At 43.2% G+C, this 16,401-nt stretch overlaps 1 protein-coding gene across 3 annotated transcripts in view; it reads left to right on the forward strand.

Moving 5' to 3' along the window:
- Positions 1–15,327, forward strand: part of hcn4 (hyperpolarization activated cyclic nucleotide-gated potassium channel 4) — a 77,190-nt gene extending 61,863 nt beyond the window's left edge. For all 3 annotated transcript variants that reach the window (XM_030413241.1, XM_030413240.1, XM_030413239.1), the window contains 2 exons: positions 9,692–9,856; positions 11,868–15,327. In XM_030413241.1, the coding sequence (XP_030269101.1) occupies positions 9,692–9,856; positions 11,868–14,173 (2,471 nt within the window). In that variant the 3' untranslated portion in view covers positions 14,174–15,327. The remainder of the gene's footprint in view (positions 1–9,691; positions 9,857–11,867) is intronic.
- The last annotated feature ends 1,074 nt before the right edge of the window (positions 15,328–16,401 follow it).

Below are 16,401 nucleotides of genomic sequence, written 5' to 3' on the forward strand. Positions count from 1 at the left end.
CGACCTGAATTATTTACACAATTATATACTCAGCAGTCTGCTCCAGTTTGTTAGCTGCTGGATTAGCTCGAGCCAGAGAGCCAAAAGTCTAAAGTGGACACGACATGTCCTGGATGGGAGCGTCGGCTGGGCACACAGCAATCCAGCAGAGAGGGGGAAATGTAATGTGACTGCAGTACTAACGCCAAGGGACACATGGATCTCTGCCAAGCCCCGTTCTCTGGACGCGGCTCTGGGCTCAGAAAGAAAACATGCACCCTCCACCCCCCGCCTCCACTTCCCTCTTTCCCTCCTTATAGTCCAGTATTGAAACACTTATCTGAACAGCATCTCTGTTGCCCTCTCAGTGCCCAGACAGAGCAGGTTATTGTGTTGTTATAGTTCATCCTTTGTTGCCCACAGTAATTGATGTGTTGCCAGTGCAGACTGCGCCTCTCTCTCGGATGGAGTAGAGCTCGGTGACCTTGCGGTGGCCCGGCGTGCCAGTCAGAGGTGCTTATCAAAAGCTGCCTGTGATTGCGCCCCTAAGATGGCTCGCTTTGCCTGTGAGTGAGTGGCCTGTAGCGGCTCTGTGAGTGGGGGTAAAAAAAAAGACAGTGAGACGGAGTCAGAGAGTGAGAGGGGGGTTGAGGAGGGGAGGAAGTTGACGGCACAGTTTGCAATCTCCTGTGTCATCTTTTTGGCTTTACTCAGTCTCTGGCGGGTTTTCTCTGAATGGGTTTCTCTAAATCTGTAGTCTTGTGAAGTCCTGGGTTCGGGGACTAATACTCCTCCCATCTTCCCTCAATTTCCTTTTTCTTTTCCTCTTCTCCGGGCTCAGACCGGCTGTGCTATAGAGCAGCCAAATAGCCACCCTGACTGAGCCAGTCAGTGAGAGGGGCTGGCAACGGCAAAGGCTCAGGTAATCCTCCCGGTCCTTAACCCAGTTAACACCCCTGCTCCTCTCACACTGGAGCAGCATCAGCTGAAGATTGAGGCACTGCAGCAGTTGACTCAGTGACAGAATGGGGGATACGATGATATATAGAGTGGTCTTATATAACATGACAGGTTGGATGGGAAAGGATGATATACGATATAATACTGTGTTTTGATACAGCACGACACACGGTGAGACAGCGCCGGGCTGTGTCATCCAGACACTAAGGGTGCAATGCAGATGACTGGAGAGGGAACACGATGTGATGGCGCATAATACTCAATAATACACATATACTGTACAAGTACGCCTGCATGGTGTTATTGGATAGGACAAGGATATTATACCATACAATAAAAGCAATAATCACAGTGACAACGACTTTACCAGCCTCCTTCCTGGATGCGTGTTGTCATCATCAGTTGCGCTTCCTTGTTAAACACACCGGAGATGAGTGACTTACAGCAATATACAGGGCTTGAAGACCTCTGGCACGGTGACGGAAATCCGGCGTAGCAATATTTTGGTGAAGAGTTTTTTTTGTTTTGTTTTTTTTTTGTTTTTTTTTTAATATTAAAAAAAACAAACTCAGGGCTTAAAGTATTCCAGCACCGTGCTGGATTTCCGGTGTGCGGTGTTTGGCTGCGGGAAAAAAATCCTATATTAAAAAAAAAAAAAGTCTTGATATCACTTGGAGTTCATGAGTGCGTCTGCCAATGATATGATGGGAACTCAACTCTCCCTTTCTCAAACTAACATTATCAGCCAATGAGAAGTAAAATGGGGCGGGTCTTGGAAATATGTGCTTCAGCCGAGTCTCATGCTGAATTGATACCCGTGCAGAGACGTCACGTAGGAGATAAGGATGGAGAGTAAATTCATGAAGCCTGGGGAAGATGCCCTCCTAATTGATTACGGATTAACAAATAAATGGAGCTGGGCGTGGATAGGAAAAATTGGGAAAGACGGTAAGCCTTTTGGTAGCTCGTGCAAGAACTTAAGAGCAGCAGGCGCTTGCTCCTGCACTTTGTGATCGAGAAAGCTAATCTATGTAACTAGCGGTGAAAAAGTGCTTCCACGTCACGAATCAGACTCCACTCATAGAGCAGCTGTTTGCACTCTACAACACACAACATGATTACCGGGAGCAACAACCACAGCTGACGTACCGGCATCAATGGCTGACCATGTGTGTGAAAATACGACTTGAAAATACGACTTGAAAATACTCGTGCACGTTCATCGCAAAACAAAATTACTCTGACAAAACTGTCAATGGAGTAAAAAGTCAACAGAAAAGTGATTATAGCAATGCCTCAATGTGTGTGTGTGTGTGTGTGTGCTTGTACAGCTACCTTTGTGAGTTTGAGACCTGTGGATGTCCTGCAATGTCTTCCAGTATGATCTAAAGATATTGCTAATTTTTGATATTTTTAATAATAAATGTTTAAAAATCCCCACTACTCCACTGATTCCCCGCCCCCCCCCCCCCCCCCCCCCCCCCGTCACACGCAAAAAACTCAGGCTCAGGATTTTTCTTTGCTTCAACCCCTGAATATATCTTTCTCTTGCAATGCTAACCACCTCAACACCATGCTGCCCTGACATTACCGATCACTCTGGGCCATTGTTGTTAAGTGCATAGAGCTAACTGCTAATGTCAGTATCCTAAGCGGGTTTAGTGTTTAACATTTTCATGTTGTTGTGTTAGCATGCTAATTAGCTCTAAACACAAATTACAGCTGGGACTATTGGGAATGTCATTAGTTTTGCAGGTATTTAGTTTTAAGCTAAAGAAATTTTGACCTGATGGTGGCGCTAGATGAAAAATAGAGACCTCACCAAAGTTGTTCCTAATTTATCTTGAGGAAAACATGAGTTTGCACGAAATTTAGTGGCAATGCTTTCAGCCGTTGTTGAGACATTTCAAATGATAACCTGTGGATTTGCATCTGCACACATACACAAACATGTTCTGGTCTATGGATGTTGTGTTATTGTGTGTTTTGTCCTCACTAACACAACCAGCCTCCGTTCAGGGGGTGAAAAAGAGACGATGAGATGTGACGGGACCCTGGCATCAGCCGCGGTGCAGAAAAAACACCAGATATCCCCTACCTGTCTATGCATGCTAGCAAAATGGGAGGTGTTTGCGCGGCTATGCTAATGCTGTGAGGGAGTGAGCATGGCATGTCACGGGGAATCAGGCAGCCTACTGCGGATGTTTCAAAGGTTAGAGAATGTCCGCGTCGTAAGCTGGGGGCAGTGTTGGGGAGGGAGATGGGAGCTGACAGCAGGACTCAGAGTCCAGGTGAGCTTTGCCAGACCTGGCTGCAGGACACAGATATTTTATCACAGACCAAGCAGTGCTGCTCAAACTCATTAATTCACAACCATGCACACTTGTAAGCAGAGAGGAAGGCGGGTACACACTTAGAATAGCATACAGACATAAGACACTCAGACTTAAATCTATGTAAAAGCACATCCAAAGGCCAGAATTTGCATTCGCTTCATGCATTTTTAAAGTACGAAGGGCCGTTTGCAAAAGTATGCATACAGCACGCTGTTAGAGCCCAACTGATTCTCAACTTTGGGGAACAATACCAATTTTTGGAGGTAAAATAATTCTGCAATATCGATATTTTAGCCAGTATATGCACATTTTTGGCAATGACCCCTCATAAAATTGTGACAAATATATATAGAGCAGAGACAGAATATTTTAGAACGTAATATATAACTTTGTTGTCTGACATGACATCATAAGCAATAAACCTACCAATAGTATTGGCAAACTCTAAATGCTGAATCTGCAGCAGTTTTTTTCATTTAATGTTTTTACACGCTTTTGCAGAATGTCTTTGTGATTATGTTTTGGTTGTGATATCCATTTCAAAATATTACCTCACATTTCATATTCGTGTGACTACTTACATAAACATAAAGGCAGGATATCTAACATTTTAACGATAAACTCTATTTTTAAACAATTTAACGTCAGTGCACTGAAACAGCAAACTTCACCTGGAATTTAGTCATTATAATTTACTCCAATCTTATTCTACATTAAAACAAAATCATTTGGACAACACATAAGCTGATACCAATAAACTGTAACATTAACAAAACCATATCCTGGATCAGGCAGTAATATTAACCTTTGGTCTTATGGTAGTTGTTGTCTGTTTTCTCTGAGTTTAGCAGGGAAGCCATATCACTTGTCTTTCTCATGATCATATTAATTCTACATGATATTTCTAATTATAGTAATTGATTATGATAATATTAATGATCATTTTATTGGTGTGTTCAGTGACAGTCTGTCCTTTTTTAGGGAGCTATCTCATCGCTATCAATAATATTTAGAAATTAAGATATCGTAGATGTTTACAGTGCTACAGCCTCTCTTGCAACAGTCATGCGTCATAAAGAGTTGTTTTTTTTATTGAGTGTGTGCTCCCAGTTTGGACGCAACCCTAATTCATCCAGAACATAGTTTGTGTTGTTTCTCTGCACAACACTGTGAGCATATGGTATTAAAAAATACAAAGACAGCAATGCACACATGACGTCCCTCATTCACCACTTACTCTCCCACACACTGATGTCTTGCATGGTTTGCAGTCTGCTGTCCACTTTGGGAGCCCGGTGCAGAGGGGACTCAGGGGAAGCATCTTTCCAGTAAGAGCCCAGGACACGCGGGCTGCACCATGCAACCAAAGACCAGTCATGTGTGTTCTCACCAAGGTCATAGCACATGATGTCTTAGTCCTCCTTACCCTGAGCAACATCCAATTTTAATTGGTGTCATTCAATTTTGATGAGCGCATTGTCACTTAAGTGCGAAAATGAAACACACCGGGGCGATATGGTAGAGTAACATCCTGTAGTGCACAGATGTAGTTTTTGTTCTGGAAGCCGAAGCCTCTTTGTGTCCGTAGCACTGCTGCCATAACAGTTTTGTAAACAGTCAGATACAAGAAGACACAGAGATTTATCAAGCAGTCCTTTGGAATTCTTTTTTTGTTTTGTTTTTTTGGGAGTTGCATTTTTATACTCACTTATCTTTTTTTTTTTTTTTTTTTCCTCAAAAATGCTGTTTTTAGAATCAGAATACAATGCCATGTTTAATTCACAGCCAGCGGTTGTCTTGTGTCACGACGATATGATAGCTTTGCTAATTTGAGCCGACAAAGCCCCCAATTTTGGGCTGATTATGAATCATCTTATTGTGAGTGAAGACCACACAGAAAAAGGATAATTGTGGAAGTGGCAGTCAGTGTGAGGAGAAAAACACACGCCCCTTGCAGAATACAGGCTACACTGGCTACACCCACTAAGCCTGTTTCTGTGATTTCATGCAGGATTTGGGGAGCAGTGCGATGAGTCATGAGGAGATGTGAGTAAGCGGTGGAATTCGAGCATTCATAGATAAACTGTAACTCACAACCCAAAGGCAAAAGACACCTAGAGTTGGTCGCTTCAGTGCATAAGTTCAGTTAGCGGTCAGCAGGCTAACAGCAGCGTGGGCTGTCCCCAAAGTCTTCAGTGTTCGGTATGAGGCGAATAAATATTAAATAACGAATCATATGAATAACCTCATTAAAACAAATACATTCTAAAATCATACTAGAGTTACATTTTTATTCAGTATTATTTCTATATATTTAATAATGAACATTTTGAAACTTTGCATTAAATACAGCATATAAGCAGTAAATAAATGTGTATTTTTTGGAGAGAAACTGAACAACCTGAAATGAATTCTTCAGCAGTAGATTAATAGTAAAAATATAGATTTTTTTTATTGTTGTGTACAGTTTGGTGAGTAGGTCCACTGACTTTTTGTCGGATGACCACCGAACATTTTATTTGAGTTTCAAGCTGATTTTCTATTTCTCTCCAAAAATTTTGTGTGTCATTATAAACATGTATATTTCCTACTTAAAGTAAATCCACTTACAGAAAACCGCTTTATTTTGACGCCAGCTCCTAATTTCAATTCCTGATGTTCAGGACAGTGTCGGGCTTCAGGGCAGCCGCCTGCATTTAGCCGCTCAGCGCTCAGAGAGGTCCGCTAATCTCTTATTGTTCAGAGCAGGTTGCGCTAGACCCAAATCATGCCATGTTTTTTTTTTTCCCCTCGCACTTGTAGTTCGGATGGCCCCGCTAAGTGTCTGGGCTTCGCTTGCTTTCTGAAAAGACAGTTAGATGAGGCCACAGGGCTCACTGCAGCTCACCGCCTCATCTTGGCAGTATTGGCTTCATCCAGAAAGCCACGGGACAAGAGGATTTAATACAGAGCCGCGTTGCTCCTCTCCAGAGGGGATTACTGGAGCAGTGCTGCGGGAAATGGACCCCCAGCACAGCCACAGCCAGGGCTGCCCTGCTAGCACACACTTAGAGCAAACACACACACACACATACAGGCAGAAGAGCATGGTATTTTTACTTCCACATCCACACAGCTCTCCTGCTAACTTGGCCATTCACCCATGATCTCTCTCACACAGATGCACACACAAACCGTAACACACTGCAAATGAGGTTCTTCTTATGCTTCATATATAGAGGACATATTCCTCATCCACCGTCAAATCATGCATTCTCCCTCTATCTGTTCTCCTATCTTGTTTTTTCAAACCATCACACACTCATCACCACTTTACACTCAGTGACCAGAAAAATATCAAGTCCTGTGCAGTCGAATGCAAACCAATACAACCGCCGTGTAGTCAGTGCTACATTCAGTGTTCACTCAGCTTCACGGCTATTTTTCAGGTCTTGTTTATTGGTATATTTTTTTATTTACTTTCATCATATTGAGAGGTGTTTTGAAGTCACTCTATATATATGTAAACTGTGTGTCTTTCCAAAAACTAAACAGCCTGAAGTTGTATGTATAAAGATGGTTCTATTCTTCCTTCCCCCGGAGGATATATTCGATATATTTATCTTTCACAGAAATACAGACGCTGTAACATCAGGGTCTAATTTCAGCATTTGTTATTTGCCAGATACGTCACCACAATAAAGAAAAGTGGCATTTAAAAACTGCATTTGCTCCAGTTTAGCTCAAACCCATATGTGTAGAGGTGACATTTTGATTTTGACTTTTTTTTCCTTGCTATGGAGCATATTTTGGTACCGTGCCAGTAGGAGGGTAAGCGTCATCGGCAATCGGGCAGCGCAATGCAATTTTGGAATCAATATAAGGAAGTATTTTCTGCCATTACCCGAGACAGCGAACAAGGCACTGCACAGCACACCTAGCCCTCCCGTGAAGATCCCTCCAAGGTCAACTTTTTACATGTTTTCTTAATGTAATTGTTACCTTTCTGTTTCACTTTCCTTTAAAAAAAACTTTAACCCGTACATATAACCCATACATATCAAATTACACAGACAAAAAAAAAATCAGATTTATGTCAGTGATGCCAGGAAAGCAGAGGTGGCCAAAACACACACATTCTTTACTCAAGGAGAAGTACATATATTTGTTATAAAAAAACAACTCTGGTAAAAGTTGAAGCACTGATTCAGCTTCTTTACTCAAATAAAAGTGAGAAAGTGCAGGCTCTGACATTTACTTAAAGTATAAAAGTACCATGTATCACCCTGAAAGACATTCCTATTGTGCATTTCTGTGGAAAGCTAATGCAGAATAGAAATAAATAATAAAATGTAGGGAGAAAAAGTAAAAAGGTTGTCATGAAATACACACTCAAGTAAAGTACAGATACAAGTACAGTAACAAAGTATTTGTACTTTGTTGCTTCCCACCTCTGCAGAAAGGCTGAGTGAAGATTAAATATCTGGTGCTCATCAGCATCTGTCATCGTCAACAGCTAGCATGCTGTGGCTAATTAATTGTAAGACTTTCCCTTTCAGTTAATTGAGTGCTTATGCAGCTGCCTGATACAGATATCCTTAACACAGAGTTTTCCACCATGTGAGTGTAGTGCATTATAGATGGCTAGTTTGACTAAATGTTGCACACCAACTTTTACGCTTGTTGACATCAAACTTTCCCATTATATCGTTGTGCTTCACACAGCTTCCGAGTTTATGCAGTAAACATCGGCAAAAGTGTTACACCGGTGAACTCGTGCAGGGGCGCAGCCAAAAAAGTTTTTTGGGGGGGCCAGAAGGGGCCACAAGAGGTGCCTATTGCTCATAAACAAAATACATACATACAACATAATGAACAACATAACAGGGTACAATTTCACATCTAAAGTAATCAGATTTTCCCTTACCTTTGCCAAGTTATTTTATTTGCTTTGTAAAAACAACATTAAAAGTAAACACTTTCAGTATGAACATCTTCATAAAGGTTTAGTATGAATGTATCATCAACATACTGAAGCGAACACCATGCATATTAATGTGTAGCTTTAACATGAGCGCTGCTTCTAAAGGAGAGGAGGAGGTGGTAATGGATACTAACCCAGAACACACAGCGGCTCGCTGACAGCCTCATTTTTTATGACTCTGGCACAGACAGCTCAGGATCATCATCTTACACATATAAACAAGGTTACACATGTTCGTGAGTAAAGCAGACATTGCCCCATACTGTGCAGGGATGCTCCTAGTGTGTGTGTGTGTGTGTGTGTGTGTGGCTGCAGGTAAGGGAGACAAACACAGACATTTTTATAGATGTGCAATATCTTTAAGGGTACAGATTCCTAAGTTGGATTCTTTAAAAAATTTAAGCTGAGGGGGGGGAACTAGGAATTCGCAATACGTGGGAGAATTGAGAGCGTGTGTGTGTGTGTGCGTGCATGTGTGTGTGTGTTGGATGAGGTGGAAATGGGTTTCTGAGAAAGAAGGAGTGTGATCACAAACACAGGAAGGGAGGGCAGAAGACGAGATGAAAGCTAAAGGGAAAAGACATGAGGGAATGTGTACAAACACATGGCACAATAACTGATATGTATGTCAGAGTCACCCAACCCCTGTCTATATAAATACACATATACATGAAATATATAGAATTTTAAATAGGTTTATTTATATATGTTTTAAGTATATAAAAAAGTATATATAGAATATATACCCTCTATTTCAGCAGGCCTTACTCTCTTATAATGCCTGCTCTCATGAATAAAACACTGGAACACAGACTCTCACATACAGTAGACACATCCAGCTTGACTAGTGCATGCAGCCACATCCGACATCTGCATACAGTAGAGACACATTTGCACCCACACACACGCGCTGACTCTGTGCCCGAGCTCTACAGCAGTGCAGCTGTTTAAATGGAGCATTATTTTTCCTGAGCGGCCGCAGCAGATGATGGCTGGCAGACCTCTAAGCTCTGAAAATGGCACTAAGTGCAGCACCAATGGATTACAGAAAAGTTCAAACAAAACAACTCGAGAGTTTACAGTTTGCTTAGAAAGTGTGTTATCACCTCATCGCACAAGATGAAGTATCTGCTAGGGAAAATAAAACATAAAAAAAGTAATGTCCTATGCTTTAAGTTATGTTTAAGAGGTAAGATGATTAAAGAGCTGTTACAGTCAGTGGATGAATGGTTGATCTTAATATGCGCTACTCTCTCTTATTAATGAAAGTATCAGGGGTAACTTGGATGCATATACGAAACACGAAAAAGGGGGATACTTTTGCTTTGATGATACACAAAACATGTAGTTGCTTTCTGTATGATGGTTGTCTGCCACGTATTAGTTGAACTTAAATGTTTCTGGGTTAAACTTCACTACATGACTGTCTGTTTTGTGCTGTGTCTTGTTGCAGAGATTTGTTTGCTGACGCGAGGCAGAAGGACAGCGAGTGTCCGAGCGGACACGTACTGTCGTCTGTACTCACTGTCTGTGGACAACTTCAATGAGGTGCTGGAGGAGTATCCTATGATGAGACGGGCCTTTGAGACTGTTGCCCTGGACAGGCTGGACCGCATTGGTAAGAAAGTCAAATTTAGATAACGATTTCAAAGGGAAACCATGTGGGAAATGAGTGTTATCACTTCAACATGTTATCCTTTGGGTTATGTTTTCTGTCTTCAAATCCAAAAATAAATACATCAATCAAAAAACCTTGAGTTTTTTTAAACTACAGTAAACAGAATTCCAGCATTTTGCAGACCTACAACAGGACATGGTCTTAGTTTATGTCAGAAATGAACAATAATCTACATCTTAAATCTTTCACCGTGCATTTTTAGTACTTGCAAATAAAGCTTATTTTTATCTAGTATCACCCAGCCAGCACATCAATAAGTAGGTTTATCACTGACTAAGGTGAGGATGTGTTTTTCTTTCTGCTTTTATTTACTCAGTTTGTATGCACTGACACTGACAGGAAAAAAGACAAATATTTCAAACCAAAGCCAAAACCCTAAGACAAAACTTTATGTCTTTAAAAAAGAATGTTCACACTGATACTCAGTGACTGGAATTACTTTCAAAGTCATCTGCATATAAACATGCAGATAGAGCTCTGGTTTTGAAATCCCTGCGTGACTTCTCATACGCATACAATTGATATTCTCTCCATATCCATCACTGTTCCCAGGCTCAGCCTGAGCAGATGAAAAATTCACAATGAAAGGCATGCCTGTATCATCACTCAGCCATCACTGCATGCTCTGTTTTATCCTCTGCTATGTTTAGAGTGGAAGATAGAGAAATTGCTTTAGGGGGTCTCTTTGTAGAAAATGGCTGCTTTGAAAAGATGTGGTGGGTTGATTGTGATGTTTCTGTGAGATGGTCTCCTACGTATGTCCTTTCTCCTGGGCTTGATACTCATGTAGACCCTTCCTCCCTAATAAAGTCATTCACACGGCAATGATCCACAAATTAATTACTATCTTGATGGACTTTGCACAATCTGATTGGAGGTGTGCAGGTGATAAAGGGTCAGGTAGTGCCACAGTCGAGCTGGATGATACAATACCTCAATGCAACACCTCTACTAATCTGCCACCAGTCATAACAGAAAATGGAAAGATTGATCCGGGCCTAATTGCATTTACAGTATCTTCGAATTTCATAGCCTTTTGTTAGCACCAAATTGAAAATGGCACTCATGTGAATTAACCCTGTCACTGCTAGTGCGACCATTCAACAATGACTAATAGACTTTGCGGTCAGAGTAGCGCACATTTCTCTCAGAGGTTGGGTCAGCAGTTTGTATGCCTGTCATAGTGACGCAACACCAGCTTGTCTCTTTGACCTTGTGCACAGCTCACAGGGACTTCTGAGAAACGCAAGGAGCGCAAACAAAAAGGAGAAAGGATTGCTATATTTTAAGTCATGCAATGGCTCATCCCCTTTAGAAAAAATATGTCTTTATGTTTTTTTATTCAGCTTTTTAAAATGCTTTATTTTGATATCATCAGCCAATAACAGAAAGAAAACATGATGGCAAGAAGATAGTTCTTTGCCCACTGAGCCATTGTCTCAATGCAGCTCACACTCTATCCCAGGCTGCACCTCGTGGTACAATGTTTGCTTTATGTTTTCTCCCTGCCACCAAGGGAATCACGAACTAGTAAATCATACACCACCTACACCTTATAGGCTGTCGTGCACAACGCGCTTCAGTGTCTGAGTAGTTAACCCCCACCTGTCTTTTGCTGTTTCTCTTGTTCTGTTCTCTTTTTATCCTTTTTTTCCCCTTCTGCTCAATCTCCCTGTCTCCTTCTTAAATCTCTTTTCCCACCTTTTCCCACTTGTCTTCTTAGGTAGACATTCATGCTTTATTTTCTCCTGTCAAAGCAGAGTCTGTGCTGGCATATTCTATTGGAAAAGGTGGTTGGAAAATTGGGTGGTTACTCGAGTACATCGAAATGTCAATCTGATTCTAACTGCCTATGAGATTTATGCTCATTCTCCTTTGATCTCTTTTCTTCTCTCACCTGTCATTCTGTACGTGTCTGTGTTTGTGTTTGTGTGTGCATGTGCTTTTACAGGCAAGAAAAACTCAATCCTGCAGCACAAGGTACAACACGACCTCAGCTCTGGTGTACTCAACTACCAGGAGAATGAGATCATCCAGCAGATTGTGCAGCATGACAGGGACATGGCACACTGTGCCCACCTCTTGCAGAACGTCCCACCCCAGACACCTCCTTCACCTACCCCTGTCATCTGGGCACCCCTCATCCAGGCTCCTCTTCAGGCAGCAGCTGCCACCACCTCAGTAGCCATTGCCTTGACACACCATCCTCACCTTCCACCAACTCTCTTCAGGCCTCCAGTTTCTGTTTTGGGGTCCCTAAAAGACCCTTCCAGTCGGCTTAAGAAGTTCCACACATTTGTTCCTCCATCCACAGCACCGGGCTCTGCTGGGGACTCTCCGTCTAGCACACCCTCAAAACTGCGCACTGGGGTGGATATGCCATTGCTGGCCTCTTTTCGGGCCCAGCACATGACGTCAGGTACAGGGGCAACCAGCTCTAGCAAACAGGCCTTAGGTAGCGAAGGCCAGCGTGGACCTGGTGGGGCAGCGTCTGGGTCCAGTGGAGGAGGGGCCACTGCCTTCCCATTCGGACCATTCTCTTCCTCTGGTTCACCTTCATCTAGTATGGCCCAGCTACACCCACAACCACAGCATCAACAACCCTTCCGCTCCAACACCCCACCTCTCTCAAACCTCTTCCACCAAGGATCTACAAGTGGAAGCACAGGGTCAGGAATAAGTGGTGGGGCAGTTGGAGCTTGTGGTGGTGCTACAGGTTGGTCTTCAGGTGGCGCAGTTGGAGGGTCTGTGGAAGGAGCCACTGGAGGTGATAGTAATTGGGCTGGAGATGACTTTACAACTGGAACGACAGAATTGGTTCCTGGGGGCCACTTTGGGTTGGGAGGAGCAACTGGTGGATCAGTAGGAGAGATCTCAGGGGATTCAGTGGCAGGAATATCTGAAGGGTCAGTGGGTGCTGCTAGTAGTAGGTTAGCAGGTGGGGCAACAGGGGTATCAGTGGGGGGTATTGCATGTGGGCCTATGGGAGATGCAGCCAGGAGATCATTGAGAGGGACTTCAAGAGGATCACTGGGAAGAGCATCTGGGGGGTCAGTGGGAGGGGCTTCTGGGGAATCACTAGTAGTGACGACTACTGGAGGATCATTAGGAAGGGCCTCTGGTGGATCAATGGGAGTGGTTTCTGGGGGATTGACAATAGGAGCCGCTGTCGGGCCAATTGGTGGGACTTCTGGTGATTCAATGGCACTTAATCCTGGAGGATCATTGGGAAGGGCTTCTGTTGGATCAGCAACTAGCCATATAGGAGGAGGTTCGAATGGGTCAGGGGGAGGGTTGATTGGAGGACATATTGGCAGAGCAGCAGGAGGAGCAGTAGGGAGCCATATTGGAGGTTCAACAGCTTGTCCTGTAGGAGGGACTTCTGGTGGAATTACAGCTGGACTTATTGGTTCCTCCCGTTGTCAGAGTCCTATATCTACCGGCTCATCCAGTTCTATGCCTATTCAGCTTTTCCATAGCCAGCCATCTCCCAAACCTCCTCAAGTGGCTCCTTTGCAGCAGTTTGCTGGGGGAGGCAGGACTACCAGTGGCTTAAACCTCTTCCCTTCCCCTCCACCAGGCTCCCCATCCTCTAGTAGAAGACAGCACAGCCAGCAGCCTGCTGAGAGCTCCCCATCTTCCCTCGGCCATTTTAGCCTGGCAGGCCTCCAATCTGGCTTTCTGCCTCATCAGATGTCCCTGGAGAGGTCTGCCCTGGCCTCCCTGGCCCAGTATGGTTCAGCAAATGCCTCCCCCTGCCTTACCCCAGTGGCACCCAGCCCTACTATTCAAAGCCCAGTGGCAGGCAGGACTTTTCACTACAGCGACCCCTCCAGTGCCACAGGATCCCACAGTTCTCTACTCATGCCTCAGTCTTCTATACCTTCACAGCTTCCCAGCCAGCCAAACCCAACGGGGAGAGATTCCCCGCTGGGCCGCTTTTCTGATGACTTAAAACTTTTATCCAGCTCCCACCCATCTCTGCCACAAGAGGTGGCCCAGGCCTTGGGCCACCAAACTCCTTCTGTGGAAACTGGATATTACCCCTCACCTTTTTCCTCACCAACTCTTGTGCCCAAACCCTGTAGCTCAGTGCCAGGGCGCATGACTCCTCCAATCCAGATGTCTCCAGGGCACCCTCACCAGACTCATTCCCCTGGGGCCTCCCTGGGCTCACCTCTACGGAGGGGCTCTGCTGCTTACTCTTCAGATCTAGAACCTCAAACTGTCCGCTCTAAACTCCCTTCTAATTTGTGAGGATTGATCACACCCTCCTGTGCTCCTCCAAACTGAAACACAGACAGACTATCTCCATGTGTGGCATTGTTTTCTTTCTGTCTTCAGACTTCACTGTGTTCCACCTTTCATTTTACCAGGATCCTACATTTACTGTGATTTAAAAGACACTTTACCGGGTAACTCGGAGCTCTAGAATACTCTATATTTGTTTTATGCTTTGTCCTCTTTTTTTATTCATACATATTGTATATAGATAGATATATATTTAAATGCTAAGTTAGTCAAGGGACTAGGAGGGTGTGAAAATTATCTCCATTTAAAGGACAGTCATTTTCTTTATTTCTATAACTATGCCAAATTCATCTGGTGATGTTTGGGAAGACAACTCTTCGGACTACACAGTAATACTCTTTTTCAGCAGGAACCTATGCACTAATACCTGCATGTATAAAGGCTTTTTGTGTGTTTAAAAAAAGTATCTTAATTTTTAGCTAAAACAACATGCTTCGAGACAGGCAGACTCTTGTACCATCTCATATAGGATCACATATTGCTGATCCTTAAATGTATCTATTAGATTGTACTTATTTATCCGCTGTATAAACTTTTCAAAACCTTGTGAGAGATTGAGAAGAGATTTTAGGAAACCAAAAAGACTTTTCCTGTGGGGTAATAATGATTCACCTCCTCTTGGCCCGTCAATCCTTATTTTATACCACTTTATTCTAAAAATACTGTTTTTTGAGGCAGGGGGAGAGGGGTCCAGCGAGCTACCCTCCATCTCTATATTGAGACATAACAGTGTGTGAGCGACTGGCTGTCTGCAGAGTCCTCAACCATGTCCTTACAAGCTCACTTTGTCTTCCAAGCTCATGCCGCTTTTGTGTAGAAAGCATGCGTTGTTCTTTCTTCCTGAGTGTGTGCAACTGTTAATGTGTGATAGTTGATGAGGATAAGCGTGTGATTCAGTGGAACAGTCGGATGCAAGGCAAGACTCTTCCCTGGACTGATCAACAAAAAAACTAGGACTTCCATTATCCACAGCTTGTGTGTTGCATTGTGTAGCACTCAGATCATTGTCAAGAAAAATTGTCATATACATAATTGCCCCAAAAGCAAATACAGTGCATACAGTACGCATGCTGAATAATCCAAAAAGTGCTGGAAATGAACATTTGCGACTTGATTTGTGTATTTCTTTTTTTCTGCTGTAGCTGCTATGTGGTCAACATAGACTTGTTTCCTCATTGAAGGCCAGTGATGTGTTTGAGATCTGAATGTATGTGTGTTTGTTGTTGCTTAATGTAAGTACTGTAGCTATGGTTGATGCACCCAAGGCACATTGCCCCAAGGGGGGTCTCGAGACTGTTCCATAACTGCAAAGGTCATTGGTTCAATATCTTTGGCGTTTTCATCAGCAGCCATTTTTCCTGCCCAAGTGTCCTTTTGCAAGACACAGAACTGATACAGACTAAATTGTTGCGAGGCAATCTGGATCGATGACTCAGTAAGTTGCCTGAACCAGCCCACTCCTTACTAAACATTCTCCATGAAGTATTTCTGTACTGCTACACTGCAACCAAATTAAGGTTTTCAAATGTACCAGACATCATTCAAATAGATGTAGTTGTTTGCAATCAAAATCAAAGAAATAAGAATAGGTCTATACTGTATGTGTATCCATTCAGATTCTGGTGACACTGTCAGAGAGCCATACAGTGGTCAAGAAAACCGAATACACCGTGGAGGACGGTATCGCTAAACTCCCACAGGAGAAGAGCAGTGATATGCTTCTACATGTTTGTCCGTAGCTCATCAGCAAGACAGACCCGGGTTCCACTCAGACAGCTGAGTCCCTAACTCAGTCACAGCACTCAGCCTCAGCAGCCTAATTTAACAAGACATGTCTGTAATCCCTTGACCCTCGCAGGCTATCATGGACTCGCACACAGAGGTGCACAGTGACCATGCTCTCCTCTCATTACAGCTCCCAGAAGTCCCTATAATAAGGTATAGCGACACACATGACCTGACACGGAGCTGCACGAATGCACATTTACAGACATGCACACAGCCACAACAGCACATAATGACTGCTCATGGCAGATATAAGAAAATATTCAGCAATCATGGTTTTTTTGTCCACATTTTATGTTGTTATGTTTATGACTGATTTGATTTTTTCACTCTTGCATTCAGATCAGTTATATCCCATTTATCAAGCCAATAGCTGATTCTGGATTTAA

Source organism: Sparus aurata, chromosome 4 (assembly GCF_900880675.1).
Source record: "Sparus aurata chromosome 4, fSpaAur1.1, whole genome shotgun sequence".
NCBI classification, from domain to species: Eukaryota; Metazoa; Chordata; class Actinopteri; order Spariformes; family Sparidae; genus Sparus; species Sparus aurata.